The sequence below is a fragment of the Oryzias latipes genome, chromosome 20 (assembly GCF_002234675.1).
Source record: "Oryzias latipes chromosome 20, ASM223467v1".
Lineage (NCBI taxonomy): Eukaryota > Metazoa > Chordata > Actinopteri > Beloniformes > Adrianichthyidae > Oryzias > Oryzias latipes.
The window spans coordinates 21,408,053-21,427,749 of NC_019878.2; the positions used below are offsets into that span (position 1 = coordinate 21,408,053).

The 19,697-nt window shown below is 39.6% G+C and overlaps 1 protein-coding gene across 7 annotated transcripts in view; it reads right to left on the bottom strand.

The window, feature by feature from the left end:
- Positions 1 to 4,722: 4,722 nt before the first annotated feature.
- Positions 4,723 to 19,697, bottom strand: part of tmem108 (transmembrane protein 108) — a 45,725-nt gene continuing 30,750 nt past the window's right edge. For 5 of the 7 annotated variants that reach the window (XM_020712434.2, XM_020712435.2, XM_011489054.3 and 2 more), the window contains 3 exons: positions 10,035 to 11,120; positions 7,826 to 7,977; positions 4,723 to 4,976 (listed from right to left, as the gene is read on the bottom strand). In XM_020712434.2, coding sequence (XP_020568093.1) covers positions 4,860 to 4,976; positions 7,826 to 7,977; positions 10,035 to 11,120 — 1,355 coding nt within the window. In that variant the 3' untranslated portion in view covers positions 4,723 to 4,859. Of the gene's footprint in view, positions 4,977 to 5,456; positions 5,509 to 7,825; positions 7,978 to 10,034; positions 11,121 to 11,229; positions 15,347 to 19,697 lie in introns of those variants that run through there. The other 2 variants (XM_020712440.2, XM_020712438.2) reach the window with 2 other exon arrangements.

Below are 19,697 nucleotides of genomic sequence, written 5' to 3' on the forward strand. Positions count from 1 at the left end.
TATTAATAAATATAAAACAAGGCTCTGTGTATGAATATATTTGTACAGTTAAAGTTGCATCAACTTGACACCGTCTAAAAATAAATATACATTTTTATGACAACATAAAAATAACAAAACTACATTCACTTATATTTTGAGAATTATAATTTTTTAAACTTATTTTTAAAAATTATATTTATGTTTTTTAATATGTAGGCATTTTAAATATAGCCTTACCTAGTCTAAACCAAGTAAACTTAGATTTTTAGGGGTAAAATATATTCAGAGGTGTTTAAATATTTGCGATTTATATTTTATTTTGTCATTGAATTATATCAATCTTACAGGAATCTATACAGGAATTTCCATAATGTTTTTGTTTCAAACAACAAAGCATGCATTAGGTTTCTACTGTTCATCAGCACTAAACAAGTTTTCTTTTTCACTTTTCTTTTTACTTCCAAATGTCTATAATTTAAATAACTAACTTTTATTTTTACTTGATTAATACAGTTTTAAAATCACCTTTTAGCTACTAATCCAGCCTGAACAAATTTAAGGGAATTTTATATATTTTTTAAATATCTTGTCACAACAATTGTTTGAATTAATCAAAGACATTCTGTAGGATTATTGCCAAAAGAAACAGTCACATGACATATTTGTCTTTGGTTTTTGCTTATTTAAAGTGTAACATACAGTATATATTCTGTCATTAAAGGAACACATTGAATTCACAACTTCTTTTAACTTTTAACCACTTTAAAATTTCAATTTACAGTTAGAAACAGTTTAAAAAAAACTCTCCAAAGTTAGCAGCTTTATAATCTGTTCTGAAAACGGCTACCGTTTTGTATTTTTTCACTTTTTATAAATACATCCTGACACAAACTGAAAGAGTGTGCCATATTGCAAAAATGCATAAAGATATTAATTTTTCGAATACAACCTTTATTGTGTAATGTGAGGGAAAAAACACTTACATTTCACATTTTTGTAAAATAAATAAAAGAGTAAATACAGAGAGCACTGATGCTACTGAAAGAATGCACAAATTAAACAGAAGTTGCTGTTTATGATTCATTCATTTATACTTGAAATAAATGAATGAAAATGAGTTGAAAATGAGTCAAAATGCCAAATCAAACTCTTCTTTGATAGTTTGATCTCTTTATGTTTTTTTTTTCTCCATGATGTACATGGGTCCATGGCTGTCTTAATAAAGATATTATTTCCAATTTTTTTGTTCTATTTAATTTTTTAACAAACATACCAAGAGACTTCTGGTCAAACCTAAGGTGTTCTGTGAATGTTGGATCTGTTCATTTGGACTTAGCTGGAACTGGAAGAGATCTCAGAGCAAAACCTTCTCCAGTAGGTCAACATTTTGAAAGATTATAGACATGACACATCTTCAAAAAGCATTGAAAAGCCTCGTTCAATAAAAAAAGTGTCACTGCCTGTAGAATCAGACACAGAACATGAACAGTCAGGCTCTTCAGTAACAAGAAATGTTCTGTAACTTCATGAAACAGGATGGAAATGTGGTCATTCCTGTTTTTTTAAGTCCATCTCAGCTAGGAAAACTGAAGAACTTCTGCAGAATAACGTGGATTTTCCAAAGGGTTCATTCAGCTGAGGAGTGGAATCTGTAGATCAAATGTTCCCGCAGAGGGTCCACAGGAAGGCTCTTCAGGATCAGAGAGGATCTTTCGGTCATTCAGCTCATGTAAAGTCACACAAATTCACTTTAGAGAAAAGTAGAAATGTTGTTTCCAAGAGCGTCGATCATTTTAGGTCAAGAAAGTGAAACTCAACAACAGTTTTTCCAACTTCTTCCAAAGTCAATATAGTCTCAGATGAATAATTCTGGTGCAAAAATCAAACAAAACACATTTTTAAACAATTTTTAAACCGTTGTAAAAACTACAAGATAAAATGTTGCAATACCTTGGTATAAGAAAGCTAAAATATTATGCTTCTTATGATTCAGTATTGTCAAAGTATTTAATAAAAAAATGTAAAACTGTAGTTTATAGAGATTGTCTTCAGAGGAAGGTTAACTCTGGTCAAATGTTGCCACAGTTAATTTCTTTCTTTATTTTTACATTTTTTTAATTTATTTCTATTTTCATTTGTTTCTTGTTTTTTTTTTTAGCGTGGCTGTAGTTAATTGCTGCTGACCAAAATGAACAAACAGACAAAAAGTGAACCTTAAAAAGCCAGAAGAAAATGGTTCTTGCGTTCTCCAGGGTTTAACATAAACTCATTAAAATAAAAAAAAACGCATTCACGAATTAAACCCCAAACTACAGTTTGCTCAAAACAAACAATCTTTCCTGTGTTGATGTGTTGAATCCTAAAATCTGCTGATGAAGCCTTCAGGTGTGGGTGGAGCGGGTCTGCTTCACCCACGATCAGCTGGAGTCAGAAACAATGAGGCGGAGCTCACAGCTGCACACAAAACCAATGCTGCAGTCTGCAAAACAGCATGAATAGGTTTGTTACGCCGTAAATCCCATCTGTTTAAGAGAAAGAATCAGGCCAACGGAAGAATTTCATGTTTTTATTGCTCAGCAGTAAAAAGTACAGAGTACTACAGTACAAAAAATACACTGTGTTGAACACTGCTCTGTCGTGTCACTGAATGTTTTGAGCGTGCAAAACAACAAGCCCAGTGCAGCAAATACAGCGTTTATAGGCGTCGTTTCGTCATCACCATTGTGATTATGACAATGCTGAAAACCAAAATCCTTAGCGACAGCAGAGACAGGCAGCTTTTGAAGAAAACAGCAGCAATGCAAAGACAGAAGGAGCACAAACTGCTCAAGCTCTCTGCTGGGGTCAAATCAAAACATCTCCTTGTCACAGTCGTTCAACGCTGGAGGAAACACGGACAAACACGGGGAGACATTTACAGCAGGAGAGGTTGGCGTCCTCGTCATCCACATAACCAGCAGCAGCTCCACAACAACAGGCAAATTCAGACTTCCAACCGTCCAGTCTGTCCACAGACCCACCACAGTCGCATGGAAGCATCCGCTGATGCATAAAGGGCCAACGTCTGACATGAAGACATCTACGAGGTCCTGGTGTCTCGTGAGGGGAAATCCATTTTAGTACACAACTCTTAAATGATCCGATCAAATTGATCCAAGAAATCCTGGCGTCTATTTATCAAACTTCCTGAACATCATCGTTGAGTCTTAAAGATTTTTTGTTTTTGTTTTATCTGCACAAACGTGACATCTTTCTTTGAACCAGTAAAGACATTTAGAAGTAATTTTCTGTAATTTTACAGAATGCAGTTTTATCATCTTATATTTGATTGAAAGCACATTTTGTAACATTTATTTGAGCATTTTTAAGTATTCAGGAAATTAAATTTGTCATCTTTTACTTTTGATTTATTAAAAAAAAACGTTATTAAGCCACCCAAACGTAAAAATTGACACCAATATGTTCAATAAACAGAACAGATTTTTGATAAATCTGCATTTTAGTTTTATTTCTATTTAACAGTCTTCACTCTTAAACATTTCCAAGAGGTTTGATAAACACAAGCCAGGGTTTCCTGCACATATTTACAGGTGTCCCCTCCATAAATAGGTGCTTTATTCAAGTTTAACAGGCTTTAAGTAGTTTGGGATTGATTTAAAATTATAAATGAAAATAAAATGACAAAGCCCAGATTGAGTTTTATAGCTCATTCTTATAGTAGCCATGAAGGGCAAATCCCATCAACAAATCACAATAAAGATCACAACGACAATTAAAAAAGCTCAAAAATAGCTTAATACTAAAATAACAAAACACAATTTTAGAAAAAATGAAACAAAATAACAATGAAATGTTTTGGAAAACAAAAGTAATTTCCAGAAATCCATCTGAAATGTTAGAAAAATGAAACAAAATGAGAAACAGGAAAAGGTAGGTATTGTGTGACATCACCGATGGACGTATTTGGCATGACAATATCGTCCAACATAAGATATTTCTCTGAAGTTCTACGCCAATCTTTTTTTCATTTCTTTCAGTGGATTTTGCCGTTTGTAGCCAAAATCAAAACACCTGTGTTGTTTTCTTGGACATACTTTCTGCAGGGCGGCAGAAGTTCATCAGAAATTCAACCCTAAGTTTTACAAGTGGATGCATCAGAATAGAGCAGAGCAGGGTGTTTGGTCTGCTTCACAACAATTTGAATGAAAAAAAGCGATTTTTAGTTTAATTTTCTTATAAATGTCCACCATAATTTGAAAAATGTCACAAGAAAATGTGAAAACATCAAAATTTCTTTAAGCTGGAGGATTTCTTTTAACCAACTCTTTTCCACAATTAGCGCAAAACATCTTTCGCTCTTCCTCAAAATTCAAACGCCATCATCCAATCAGTGACATCCCATAATACATCCATCATTTCCGGGGTTTCTTATTTTTTAACATTTCATTTTGATTTCTGGAAATGGTTTTGGCTTTTTTAATCATCATTGTAAGCTTTAACATGTTTCAGACTGTTGATGTGATTTGTCCTTCGGGGCCACCGTAGATTCTTCTCTCTAAAGTGGACTTCATGTAGGTGCAGTGACTCACTGTCAATCCACTGTAATGCAGCAAAACCACATAAACAACTCTTGTGTTATAGAAAGACCATAGAAACCTTTATCACAACGAAGCCTTTTTGTAGAAAATGTACATCATAAAAATATGCAGGTGCATCCTTATAGTAAATAGTGTTTGTGTCTTTTTTTCAGTGACTTTTCCTCAGGTTGCTCTTCGTGTTTCTAATATACAGTATAAAGTCTCTGAGTATTTACCCCATAAGTATATCTATATCTATATTTATATATATATGTATAAATGACAGGGATCAGCATGTCCTTATATGGCAGAGGCTTTCTCTCTGTTGAGAAACAGGGTCTCCTGGCAGAAAGGGTTCACCAGGACCACGCTGCTGCCGCTGTAGTCTCCATTGGGGGGCAGACAGGTGTCGTGCTCCTGCAAACCAGCACAAACATGCAGGAAAAGATGAGCAGAGTTGCTGCACAGCCCCTCAGGGCTCAGCAGAAGGAGATACGCTGCAGTCTACTGGTTCTAGGCATTTATCGCGGGACAGAGCGGGAAAGGGTTTCTTATTTTTTTATTTCAAGGAGAGGTTAAGCGCAAGATAGAGGAAACCAAAAAAATGGTGAAAAGGGAGGAAAAAAAAGGATGACTCAGCAGCAGAGGGGCTTCAGCCAGGGAGGGGGGAAACGGTGAGTCAGCGGTAATGAAGGAGGGAGGCGTGAAAAACAAAAACGATTTGTTTTTACAGCGGGAAAGAGCCCGTTTGGCCAGCTCCAATCAAATCAGAGCCCTCGTTTGGGTTTATGATCAGCTCCGAGAGCGGCCTGTCAATTACTTAATGCATCAAGGCTACGGGATGAGGCTCTACAGACTGCTAAATCAAAGGTGGAGGGTGGGGAGAGGGGGCAACACCTGGATGTCACCAAGGGCATCCCACGCATGATCCGACCCCAGCCTCTCTGTCCTGACAGGCGGCGATGGAAAGCGAACAAAGGCAGAGATGTAAAAGAAAGGACAGACAACATGAAACGGTCCGGCTCATGCAGATGAAGCATAAATGACAGACGCAGGGTGGAGGTTATGGAATGCTACTCTGACAATGCTGTTCTGTGTCTCCACCGCCAACAGATGGCGCCATAATGCATCAAAACACTAGAAACTGGCTGAGTCAGGTAACTTAGTAGAACTGAAGCTTTTTAATGTTGTTCTCCTGTTTCTCTTTCTTTATTATAGTACATTTTTGTCGCTTAACTCCTCAATTTTTCATCTATTCTAACCGTTCAACTATTCAAATATTCAGATCTTTCATCTTTTTCCAGCTATGACTTTTGGTCCTTCAAATCCTTGAATTTTCAAGATATTCCTGGATTTTTTGCCTCCATTGAAATACACGTGGAATCCTTGGTGCAGAAGCTCGCTGGTTCGATACCCGGCGCTAGCAATTTTCACAAAATTATCATATTTGTTGTTGCGCTGTTTTCACTTTATTTATTGTCAACTTTGATAATTTCTTTATTTCATTTTTTTGCCAGTTATTATGACCCTTTAAGTTTCATTTTCATTCAGCAGTATAGCATCAACCCTGCATTTTCTTCTGGAAATGCAGCTCCTTCTAGTAATACATTTAAATTGTTTTAATCAGACTGACTTTTTATAAAGAACTCATTATAAATTATCAAAAGAAGGCTTATGAAATTTGTTATAAACAAACACAATTTTACAGTCAAACAATTGTAACTTCTACAGATAATTTAAAGAAAATATTGGACTATAGCACTTGTCACAGAAAGAATCACAAAGTGCTCAACAAAAAGACATTGTAAAACCAAAAGAGGCAGTAAAATCCAATAGTAACACGGCCTGCGACAAGTCAAAACAAAAATAAAAAATACACAATAAAGCAAGGAGTAAAAATCAATTAAAAGCTTTTCTCAATATAACGACTTGACCTGGGATTTAAACACTCGACGTAGTCAATCTGACACAGAAGGGCGACGAGCGACAGCTTAAGGGGAGCGATCTCTAGTCTTAAAGCAGGTTTTTTTGAAGGCTTGGTTTGAAGACCTCAAAGGATCGGGCCAAACAGAATGGGGTTAAAAAGTCAGTGACATACGTCAGGACCATAAAAGGCTAAAACATTTTTTTAATCAATTATTAATTTAACAACCAATGTAAGTGAGTCCGTTTACTGGTTAAAAGCCTTGCTGCAGAGTTTTGGACAAACTAAAGACGATTTAAGGGAGCGTTTGCTAAAACCGCTTAAAAAAAAGAATTGCAGTCATCTAAATGTGAAGAAATTAAAGCATGAATGTTTGTTTACCTCGGCAGATCGAGATAAAATACTTTAAATTTTTCCCAAAATCCTCAGATGATAAAAACAGGTTTTTCTTATCTGTTTGAGTGACATATAAGCAAGAAATTCATTTATTAAAGAAATATTTTTTTAAAAAGGCCCAAACATGAATTTTTAAACAGGTAAGTCCTAAAAACTTCAACTTATGAAAAGCCTAATAATTAGATTTATTTTGTAAAATCTGTCTGACTAAACGTGTTAGTAATGTTGCCCAAAAACTACAGCTTCATCCATTTATTACTAAATAGTTTTACGTTTTTGGAGGTTAACGGAAAAGAAAAATTCTTTATATATATCTTTTGTTGGCCTTTTTAATTTTAACAACTGTTTTTGCTGGTGAAATCAAAAATGTTGTTTCTGTACTCTAAAGAAATTTACAATTTTAACAGTCACGGGTCAGGTAGGAAATAATCCCACTAAATAACCAGATTAAAATAGATTTTGTCTAACCTTTACTTCTAATAGCGACTAAGAATGCATTTTCCACATTATTGCTCCATAACTGTGTTGGTGAGCTTCAGGACTTGAACGTGGAGTAAACGCTACACACAGTGTTCGAAACGGACAGAATTTTCAGGAAGTTATCCAGAAACATTGACATTCATCCCTGATCTTCAGCAGGTGATTAAAACTGTTTTTGATCATCTCAGAAATGTGGCTAGGCTCCGCCCACTTCTCTCCCTTGCTGATGCGCTCTTTCATCTTCAGTAGAATCGATTATTCTACTTCTTCTTTTTTTCAGCTTTTTTTTTGTAATATAGGATCTAATCTATTAACCATTCCGACAGTAAAAACTAAAACTTACGAAGATGCATCTCTAGTTTCTAAATGCATTTCCTTGCTTTGTTTATTCAGGTGTACAGCACTTTGTGTTGCCAGGTATGAAAGTGCTTCGTAAATCCAGATTGAGTGGATTTGTTGGAGGTACCTCGCTCTCCAGAGTGTGTATCTCCCTGGGCAGCTCCACGGCGTGGCGGCTGAAGTAGTCCATGGTGATGGCGTTGTTCCAGTAACTCAGGTTGTTCTCCTGACTGGCAGACTTCTTCTTCCTCCGCATGCAGCAGACCGTCAGCAGCACGGCTGGAGTCAGGGCAGAAAGGCAGAAAGACATTTTACGCCAGCGTGTTTAGGTTAGCGTGACTGATTAGGAACAATTTCACCCTAAATATACGATATTTGCGAGATGCATGATGCTGGAAAAGCTTTTAGCTGCTAATTAAAAAATCCCAGATATGTGTTTTGACTCTAAGTCATTTGAAGGGTTGGGCTTCATGCAGTTGGAGTAAATGTAGACAATTACAAATTTCACTAAATAACAAATTTGAAGGATTTATTACAAAAATATGCGCTGTTTTGTCATGATAAAAACTCAGTTTTCAACATAATTTCATTAAGCCCTTGATGCCTATGATGGACAGATTTGGTAATCTTACTTTAAAAACAGTTAGTAGTTACATTGCCTAAAAAGTGAATGAGTTAGTAACTCAGTTACGGCATCTTAAAAGTAATTAGTTACTTAAAAAAAGGCAATAAATTATACACTTTTCCTCAGCTGCCTGCTTACATAATAATAATAATTTAAGTGTAATAATTTAATTAATTTATTTGAAAGCTTCCACAAAGTGGTCCCTAGTCTTCCTGGGGTCCAGAGGCATAAAGTACGTACATAGATTTGACAAATTTCACAAAAAACCTAAAATGATTTCACAAAATTCACAAACTAATTCATCATATTTACCCTAAAAGCTTCACATTTTAAAATAAGTTAAAAAGAAATTCATTTTTGTACCTTCATACCAAAAACCCATCCCAGCGTATCAACAACAAATACATTTCATAACAACAAATTATACAAATCGTTGGTTATTGTAAGTGGTTCATATATCTTAGTTTTAAAATCTTTTCTAAATGATATCCGTCACTAATAAGCCTCGTCCTCCCAGAAAGTTTATTCCATGCAACAGATGATCTAAATAGCACTGTTCTTCTCATCCAACTTGATCTTAAAAGAGGAAAAATCAAGTCACCAGAGCTGAGCTGGCGAGTTCGATATTGATGACAATAACCACTGTATAATAATTTATTTAGCAAAAATTGTGGGGATTTTTTTACAAATGGTGTTATGCATTAAGCATAGAAGGCTGAGTTGTAATTTTTTTCACCGTCAACCAACCTAAAGTGGTGAGCATCTCATTCACACTGGTCCTATAAGAGCAACCAAGAGCCACTCTGGCAGCTCCATTTTGGGCAGGTTGTAATTATAATAATTAATTTATAATATTATATTATCATTATTATAATAATAAAAGTGAAACTTCTAGTATTCTGGTATAGTTCTACCAATGAAATTGTGTTGTTTAATTAAACCACTTTGGCTCCAAAATGACCTTACCTTTTCTTAAGCAATTCCGAGTAAACTATATCCATATATATGATGATTTATATATCTTTGGCACACTGAAGAACACATTTTTTAATGAAATGTGAGTTGTGTGCACTGTTTATTTTTCTACCCAGAAGTAAAATGACTCAATCTGTGAGGCTCCGCCTTTGTTTCCTTGTGGGCGCTGCCCATTTCGTGACGTCGGCCTGGGCAGTGTGTCTGCGTTTCGCCCACGAAAACAAACAACATCTGAACTTTTGCAAAGATGGATGTTCAGATTGTGCATAGAAAAGGAAAAGCGTTTTTGCCGATCACTGCTAGCTCCGCTGAGAAAGTGGGTGTGTCTGCTAGCCTGGGGGTGGTTCTGGCGGCGCATACTCTTCTTGGAAGGGGCGGGCCCTCACTTTGTGACATCACAATGAGAGGACCCACACGTTTTTATGGATTGGGGGGGCTGGATATTGAAAATTATAATACACTCAAAAAACAGATTTTTCATGATATAAACTCAACGTCATAGCTAATTAGTCGTAATTTTTACTTTTGTGTTTTTGATCTACTTTAATCTTTTTCTTTCTGTAAATTTATACTGATGTGTAACATGTAAAAAAAAAAAGACAGGTTTCTGTCACACACCCTCACATCAATTTCTTTCCTATGTTTTGATTAATCCCCTATAAGAAGAATAAACTGTGGTTGTGGTTGTAGACTCAACCTGGCAGCATGTGCATGATCCTATGACTGTTTTACTTACAACAGGAGGACACTGGGACGCTGATGGCCAACACCATCCACACGATATCCATCCTGCTCAGGCAGATTTCCGACGACGGGGATCTGACGGTGGGGTCCGAGCTGTTGCCGGGCGCCCAGGGCTCATCAGTTGCGGCTGGCTCCTGCCTGTTGAGGAAGTTCCTGCTAAACGTGGAAAGAGGCTCAGAATTGTTGGCCTGATCTGGCGCGTACTGGACGTAGCTGCTGTTGGAGAGCAGCCCCGCATGAGCGGTGGCATTTCCCAGCCGGGGGGCTGCCGGCGGGCTGTCTGTGCCGTTCCCGGCCGCCAGCGGCCCCTCCTCCGTGGTTGATGCGGCGTGGCTGACGGCGAGGACAGTCGAGCTCTGTGAGTTGCCGCTGGGGACAGGTGTGGACAGGTTGGCGGAGGTCAGATTCTCATTGAGGGTCGCAGACCCCGGGGCTGGACTTATCCCCGTCTCAGCGGTGGGGGGCTCATTGACAGCGGGGGCCTCCCGCAGAGTGATGGTGTGGTGTGCGAGCAGCTCCGTGGATTCTACAGGATGCTCCCTGAGTTTCAGGTCTTTTGCAGCATTGGGGGCAGAGGGGAGGACTGTGAGGGAGGAAGGGTACAAGAGGGGTTCAGGGCTCAGTTTGTGTCTGTCAGATCCCAGCACAAGTGCTCCGGAGCTTGGAGCTCTTTCAGCAGGAGAATCTGCTTTCATACTTGGAAAAGCTGTGCTGGGGAATTCAGGGCTGCTGTTGGCCTGGCTTGTGCCGACAGTAACTGGGTGGTGAACCCTGACTAGTCTGCGATTAGAGCCTTGGTAGGCGGTCTCAAGGTCTGGCACCTGGGGTGGACTTCCACGGCTGCCGGAGCTCACCGTGACAGCTTTTGTGTCATGATTGTGAGGTTCAGCTGCAGCAGCAGGATGGGAGATGTCTGACGGCCGCCCGACTTTGGACGACCATTCCCCGCTGCTGGAGGCATCCTGGTGCCAAGAAGGCTTGCCGTGGTCGACTGCCATGGAGTCCAGAGACGTCGGGATAAAGGACAGCTCCTGTGGTGACACCAGTCCTACTGGCAGTGATAGGATTGCTAGGACACCTGCAGAAAAGAAAAATCGGAAAATGTATCATTTTTTTCTTTTAAATGTCATATTTCCATTTTTTAAGCTAAAATCTAAAAAAGTGCATCTCAGCAGACAAAAACTGACCTCTACGGTGCTAAAAAGAGACGCAAAGCCTTGTCTTCCATCATGCTGCTCAGCCTAAAATTAACTGAACTGCTGTGTCACCCGCCTACTTTAATCAGATTAGTTTATTAACTGCATTATTCACTGGCTTCATTATGTGAGCCAGTGCATGCATGAAGTGGTGGCAGGAAATAAGAGGAGCTCTGTATTTTTAAAGTAAAAACCCAACCAAGATGGTGCATCTGTTTGTGCTGTGGATATCCCTGCTAACTGGAAAACCTTTGTATTTATTTAGCGTGTCGTGGCCAATTAACTTATTAATGTTTATACGTTTTAGAAGGAAAAACTCAACCTTTTTTTTTTTTTTTTTTTTTTTTTTTTTTTTAGACAAAAGTTAGAATGTTTTCCAGCTAGTCACAATAAGTTAGGGATATAGTTATTTATGAGTGCTTTTCCAGTTTGGTCTGAAACTTAATGAAAGTCCCCATTGATATTACTTATAATGAGAAGACTGACAAAAAAAATACTGTTTTTATTTGGTTTGATACTTATTACCTTAAAATTAAGACAGGAAAAATAGCCCCAAATAAATATTGACCATGTCAATACCGAGTATTTCCACCATTTGCTGCAATCCTAGACATGCTCTATGGCGTTCGGGTCAGAGGTCATCGCTGGTCATACTATATGGGCGCTCTCACTTCCTGAAGTCCAGCTGTGCCAATCCTGGCACCATGTGGTGGAGCATTATCATCCATGGGGAATGTTGATGGTTCTATGATGTCTCTGTGGTAAGATGGTGATGCCTGCTCAGACTGTTGCACCTCCTCCAAAGCCAACCCTGGGGACCATGCCGACCTCGACATATTGCTCACTTCACCTTCTCTAGCAAATGTGTACGACCATCATTTCTGTGCAAAATGACCCGACCCTTGTTAGTGTACAGGATGGTTGACCATTGCTGCATTGTCCAGGTCACATGGTCTTGTGTCAACTGCAAATGTTCACAGCCTTGGTGTCAGTGGAGTCACCGGCAACGATCGTCTGTCATTCCAGTCAAAGCGGTGGAGTAGACTGCTTTGTTTGGAAGCCCCGGTACCCCTCACATCTGGTTGACGGGCCTGCAGATGTGATCCGTTTGCTAAACCACGTCTGAGTGCAGGGGTCCTTAGGTTCTCGTCATGGTTGCAGTTCGTCACAAACTCAGCCAGTAGTTTTGGGTCCTGAGGCAAGTCTGCTGATGATACTTTGAGACAACCAACCCCAAGGTGAGGTCGGTGACGTCGTATGTTCATGGCTGTTTGAATGATGAACTTGGACTGACTTACTGGCTAAATCAGCTTTTTGTCCAACAGAATGTTGACGTTGATGCCACATTGAAAAGGGTTTTCTTTTAGAATTTTTTGGTTTTGGCCCCCATAAGTCTGACACACTGAACACAGTCAAAACAATACAACCCCCTCCCCATCCCTAAAATCTGTGTAGTGAAACAAATACTGTAAATGACATGCACTGAGTCTTTCACAATATCCTGAACTTATTGTGAGTAGTGTAAAAGGTCATTTAAGGATGAACTTTAAGCTCCATGCCAGTCTCATCGTCAAAGGACCCGCTTAACATGCGGCAACCGTGCCACAGATTTGCGTCCCCAAGATCAATGCCATAAAGAGACAGTGTAATGACAATCCATTATCCGGCTCCTGTGGAGAATATTGCTTCTGCTGTGTAACTCAAACATCAAGCCACAGGAGGGAGATGTATGGACGGGCTTATTCATTTTCATTTATATGCTCCCCCTACTCCATCCTTATTGACGCTGTCATGTAACAAATTAGTAAGGTACCCCCCCACTGCAGCAATTCTTTTGTATTTCTCTGACAACATCCTAAGGACACATACTAAGCATGTATAGATAAGACTTTTTAAAATCCTAATGAACTCAAAACATTTCTTTTCTATTAAACATAATATTAAAATCACCTCCACACTCATGGAGGTTTGGAAGTGTCCAGGAGAGATGGCCGTGGAGTTTTTGACTGGATCATTCAACACGATCTTAGGTGGTGAGAAGATGCCTGAGGAATGGAGGAGGAGTGTGATGGGGCCCATTTGTTTTGGAATAAGGGAGAGTTGTGGCAACTACAAAGGAATAAAGTTGAGGAGCCATAAAATGAAGTGATGGTAAAGGGTAGTTGAAGCTAGACTAAGAACAGAAGCAAACATTTGTGAGCAGCAGTAGGGTTTCATGCCAAGACAGAGCACTACTGATTTGGTTCGAGTATGTTGATAGAGAAGTACGGAAAGGTCCGAGAGAGCTAAACAGTGTCTTTGAAGATCTGGAGAAAGGAACTGGTATTGTATGACGTATGTTAGAGCAGTGCAGGACATGTATGAGGGCTGTAAGACAGTGGTGAGGCGTGTTGTAGGGGTGACAGAAGAGTTCAAGGTGGAGGTGGCATTACACCAGGGATCAGCTCTGAGCCCCTTCCTGTTTGCAATGATGATGGACGGGCTGACAAATGAGGTTAGACAGGAATCTCCACAGACTATGATGTTTGCAGATGATATTGTGATTTGTCGTGAGCGCAGGAAACAGGTGGAGGAGAAGCTAGAGAGGTAGAGGTTTGCCCTGAGACGGAGAGGAATGAACGAGTGTGAAAGAGAGGGACCCTAGTGGACGAGTGAGGTTACAGAACAATCCTTTACTTCTAGATCTATTCACTTCATTGGTCGCATGTGAAACATCAAAACCTAGAACTAAATGAAATGCTTAAATAGTTATAATGTATAATGACTAAAGTACTTTATATACTCATATGAAAAAATGTATACATTTTTATGCATTTTATCAGATTTTAAATACTCGTCACTGTTATCAGATTCAAACAAAACAGATCTTAGAAAAAAGAATTGTTAGGGAAGAAAGACGAATTTAATTTCAATTGATTTTGAGACAAAATAGATGTTTAACAGAATTACATTAGCTGTTTACTTTCTATTCATTTGAATAAAGCAATTTACTGAGAAAACGTGGAGGGTTCCAGAAACGCGTTATCACTAGGTTCGTAATGATATGATGCAGTTAATTCATTCACTGCTCTACAAATAAAAATAAAAAAATAACAGAGAGAAATAAACGACTCAACAGGTGTTTACGGACTTTACCAGTAACCATGGCAACCACGTTGGCATTTCCACAAAGAGCAAAGCGGAATGGGAAATAAGAGTGAGCGGATGAATCCGTTTTTTGAAACAAAAGCAGCAAAAAATCCAACAGAAATAGACTTGAAGAACGTCTCAGCTGAAAAAAAAAACAAACCAAAAAACAATCGCCCTTCATAGTCGTTAATCAGGATCTTTTTTACTCAGAGGCGCACAGCTGCAGGACAGAGGGTCCGATGCGTGTCCTCCATTAACCAAATGTGTCAAACCTGTAATCTGTTGAGCCCACGCCGGCCCCTTATGTGAGGAGGCAGCAAACACAGTCATTGTTGATTTATGACTGTTCTTGTCTGTTATTATCCTTTAGACCGAGGCACAGAGGCATTCGACTCAACCTTTTCAAGTAAAGGCGTTGAATCCAAAAGGAAGAGCAGACTGTTGGGACAAGACGGTTTCTGCAGAACAGAAACGTCTGAGCTTTGCAGCCGCAAAGGGAAAAGCTGTAATCACTGTCACGAATGTTAAAAGGTGCTTGTGTTATTCTATCATTAGCCAATGTTGGTCGTTACAACCTGAAGAGTGGAACGTCGGGGCTGCAAATGCATCATCCAGACGGGGTTGGAGCTAAACGCTTTGGCACACGTGTCCCGGCTTTCAAGTGATGGAAGATCTGCATAAATCATCCACTTTCCCTCTGATCTGCTGCCAACGCGGAGAGCGATATTCACTTGGAACTTCTCAGTTTACTTAAATAATTTCTTATTAAAGATCATATCTGAGATATTAAAGGGGAGATGCTCATTTTCTAAAGAGATATTTGAAGGCCCTTTGTCTTCTAAAGTTGACACAGTTTCCCGTGTTTCTGTGAGAATTAAAGAACACGGCTCTTTTTAAATCAGTTAAAGTTTTGTGTTTTCAGCAGTAGACGTAAATAAAGAATCACAAATGCAACAAAAAAAACATTTTTTTCCCATAAAATGTCAAGGTTCAATTTCCTATCTTTAAATCTGGCAAGATCTAAAGATAAAAAATAACTAATGAATTCTTTCTCCTGTTAACAATATATATAACTCTCGTTCCTCACTCAAATTGCTTCTTTATGTCCCTAGATTCCTCAGTGAATTAGGAAAAACAGCCTTTTCCTTTGCTGCTCCGCTTTCCTGGAATACTATTCAAAACTCTCTGCATTTAAGTGACCTTATTCCCTTGAATTGTTTTAAAGCAAAACTTTCTGAGCTCTTAAAAGAAACATGCACATGTCACCCTTGACCTATCTGTACCACTTTTAATTAACTTATTAGTCATTGTCCTACTGTTCATTTCAATTTTTTTTGCATTTGTATTTTGTAATGTATTTTTATTCAGTTGTTTTAACCGTACTTTATTTTGTATTGATGCCCTTTGGCCCAGGTCTCCCTTGAAAAAGAGATGTAGTCTCAATGGAATTTTCTGGTAAAATAAAATAGAAAAAAACTATGTACAGTATTATGGTATGTCCTTTGAAAAGAAAAGAAAAAAAATCAGAAAAGGAAATTTTTTTTTAAAGTACACACAGATCATATTTTTTGTCTATATTAGAGCAAACATAGAAGGAAGATAGACATGACTGTCTATTTTCCTCGGACTGCGAGATCTCACCTTGTGGGGTGTCAATGATCCTAAGAAAGGTGAGGACTCACCCCAGCACTCCACAGGAGCAGGTCAATACCCGGAAAAGAGCTGGGACCACCGTTTCCGAGGTAACACACTAAGATGTCATGGTATGAAATCATGGAAGGTTCCCCTGCTTAAACCAGCACAGGTCTAATGTTTGCCAATGACCATTTGGATGATCCAGAGGAGTTAGAGGAGATGGTCATGTGAAGGAACAACAAACGTCGGTTCTAAACATTGGCAAACCTTGCAGCCCTTTATTTTGTCTTGCCGACAACACAGAGGGAACCGATCAAACGCAGACAGCAGAGGGGACGCGACAACAGATCAACACCAGCGACGCTCTCTGTTGGACTCCCATAATTTGACTCCCAAAATGGTGGCCCCTAATTGTTATGCAGGTGCTGTGACATCACGTGCAGGAGTAGATAATGGTCTATAATCTCTTAATTGAGTTTTTTTGTTTTGTTTTTTTGTTTGAGTTGAACAGGCAAGTCTTGGTGCGGATCTCCAGATGTTCTCTAGGCTGAAGACGACTTTGTCTTGCCTTTCTAAAGCAAGTTTTTACGTCCATATCTATTCCTCCCTGTTGTGTCACCACACTGCCTAAACACGTGTAGGTCTCCATTATTTTCCAGGTTGTTGCTCTGGAGCTTCACTAGCTCTGTGCTGGCAGAGTTGATCTTCAAGATCTTGGACTTCTGGGGGCAGATATGGAAGCCGTCTTGTCCTGCATTTGATGTTGGCATCTGTCCTACACTCAAATGATAAAATTCAAGGCCAGATTTCTTTTTCATTTGGCCGTGTAATTTATGGGACACACAGCTGTTATCCCCGTCCCGCTGGCCTCCTATCTGCACCACCCAGACGATCGTCTCAGAATAGCACAAGCTAATAAAATCGCGGCCAAAATCAACGATGAAAAAATTAGCATGAGATGATGCCCTCGTTCATGTGACTAATGTGCTTCGCAATATGCCAACGTGGAATTTATTAGGGAGGGAGTGGATGCGGGGAAAGCTGCGGAACGAGGCTGTTCTGAATGCACGGGATGCAGTGACATTTGTGGAAGTCCAACACTGATGCCATCGCAGACATCAATAAATCATGCTGCAAAGCAGGATCCTGTGTGCTGATCCAAAGCAGGCTTTGTCTCAACCAATCCTTCACTTTTAGGCTCTATGTCAGGGGCCAGAGTGGCGGTCACTCCATCTCAGCCCCCCCCCCCCTTCAGCAGAGTGGCAGACGACACGTCTTACTCACTTTTTGCTCACGCTGACATGCAAAGACTCGTTTCCTGACTCCGGGAGCCGAATCAATCATGCTTAAGGGTTAGGCGTGCAGCGTCCAGGCTGTTGTTGGTTATTCTTGAGGGGGGGCTGTGTGCTCAGGAGGCTGGGGCATTTATCACACCAGGGGTCACCTCATGCTACATGCAGCTCTTGTGTGCAGAGACAACCTGCTTATGAGGCGAGTTCTGGCCGCTGGTGCTGCATCATCATGCGAACAGCTGGCTGTGGCGCCGTTTGCCCTAAAGCCTCTGCCAGTCACACAACCGTCCATCCATTAGAGACGTTGTGTCAGTTTACACCTGAACTGTGCCTCTGCACAGCAAATCTGTAGGAAATCACGAGGAATTTATGAGAATTAAAAGCGTCACGCTACACCTGAAATCATTTTATCTAATTATATTTTTTATTTACCATCTACTCAAAAGTCCAGAAACAGGCATTGAGTTTCATGGTCTATGATCCACAAAGTATTTATTTTGGAAGAGATCATTTCTGAATAAATTACTGAAAATGAGGAAGAATTGTATATTTTAAAGCTAGAAAAACAGTTTGAATGCAGTTGGCAGAAGATGATCACCGAAGACTCAAAACCTAATACTAACACACCTGCCAAAGTTTAAATAATACTACTCACTAGTTGGTGGCATTTTATTTTCTTTAACTTGTTTTATTGCATTCTTTTATGTACTTACCAGTACTTAATCCTTTTATTTTTTAATTTTTGCCTTTTTTAGATTGTAAAGCACTTTGGTGCCCTGAAATATAGAAATATTCATTCCTGGATTCATTTTAAATAACCTTCAGGAAGGTCTGGTATTCCTCTGACGTGAAATGGTCTAAATGCGTTGTGCACCTCGTCGGGCGTTTTCCCTCCTGCATATAGGGGGATAGAGGATAAGATTTAAAATATTCTGAGCTGATTTTCCTGTTATTGTTTCTTTATACTTTTTCAAATCTGATGCACTTTTCAGGATCTTTTTCGAACCGTTTAGCTAAATTTTCTGTAATAGCCTTATTTGTTTACAACACTCAATGTCAAATAGTCAAAATTCCAATTGTTTCTGGGTAGGTTTGTCCCACCACCCCTAGTAAATGACATTCTAATTAACATATTATCTATAAAGGAAGTTCTGAACTCCTGAAGTCAGAAAATTTGCAAATGTATTTTTTGAGACTGGCTCAAAATGGAAAATCCCACCAAGTAACATAAAGGTTTAGCCAAAGAGAGTCAACTTTATTTCTTCACAGAAATAACTTTATGACAGAGGGAGGGAGGAGCAGCAAAGATTTTAATTTGGGGGATGAGACGCCTCATCTGTGGCACTATTTTTAGCAAACAAACAATCCACTGACTTGTTTGTCTGACAACCAAAAGGCCACCGAGCTGCTGCATCCAGCAACACTTCAACCACCAACCAGTTTATCCGCATAGAAGCTTCTAGGAAGACAATTGTGGAGCATCATCTCCCCAAAAGCACAAACAGACAAATTCCTTTGGTTTGGCTCCTGGGTGTGTTTGTCTGCCACTTTGGGCAGAGCGTCTGTCCCACGGGGAGACCCAGACAGATAGGGCCCATCCTGTGGAGTCCTGGTGGAGGCCTGGATGGGCGCGGCGGTGGAGAGGCGGAGCCGAGAGGACCTCACAGATGTAAGAGCAGCGATAAGAGGCAAAGCTTTCGGAACAGCATAATAGCTTCCTGTTTGAAGGCTCCGAAAACTGTTTGTCAGGTTCCAGCAGCTTTGAACGTGCTAATCTGGGAATCAGACGGAGGGAGAATGAAGGGAAAACAAGCAGAACAAAGGCGTTTTCTGCTGTTTACTTAGGTGATGATTTAGCTGCTGGGACAGCAGCAATGGACTCCACAGGAAGGAGAGACATTAAACAGGAAGATGTCTGGAATCTGGGGGGAAAAAACCGAAGCACGCGCCACAATCAAAGATATATTCCTGTACTTACAGGAACATTTCCAGGAAAAGATTTAAGGATTGGCAAAGCCTTTGGGCCACTCTCAGCTTTTATAAAATCACAAAACAATATTTTAATAAGAATATAAGAATTTTTATTCTTCTTTTCCCTTTAGGGGTCGCTACAGCAAATCAGCTTCCTCCATCTAACCCTGTCCTCTGCATCCTCTCCTCCTAAGTGAATTAGCCTCTGTAGTACTTTTTATTGGCATGAAACCGTACTGCTGCTCACATATGTTCCCTTCTACTCTTAGTCTAGCTTCAACGACTCTGTCCCATAACTCCATTGTCTGTAGTTGCCACAACTCTCCCTTATTCCAAAACAAATGGGCACCGTCAGACCTCACCTGCCCTGCCATCTCTCCTAGACACTTCCACAGATACATCATCAGGACCAAGTGCCTTTCCACTCTTCAT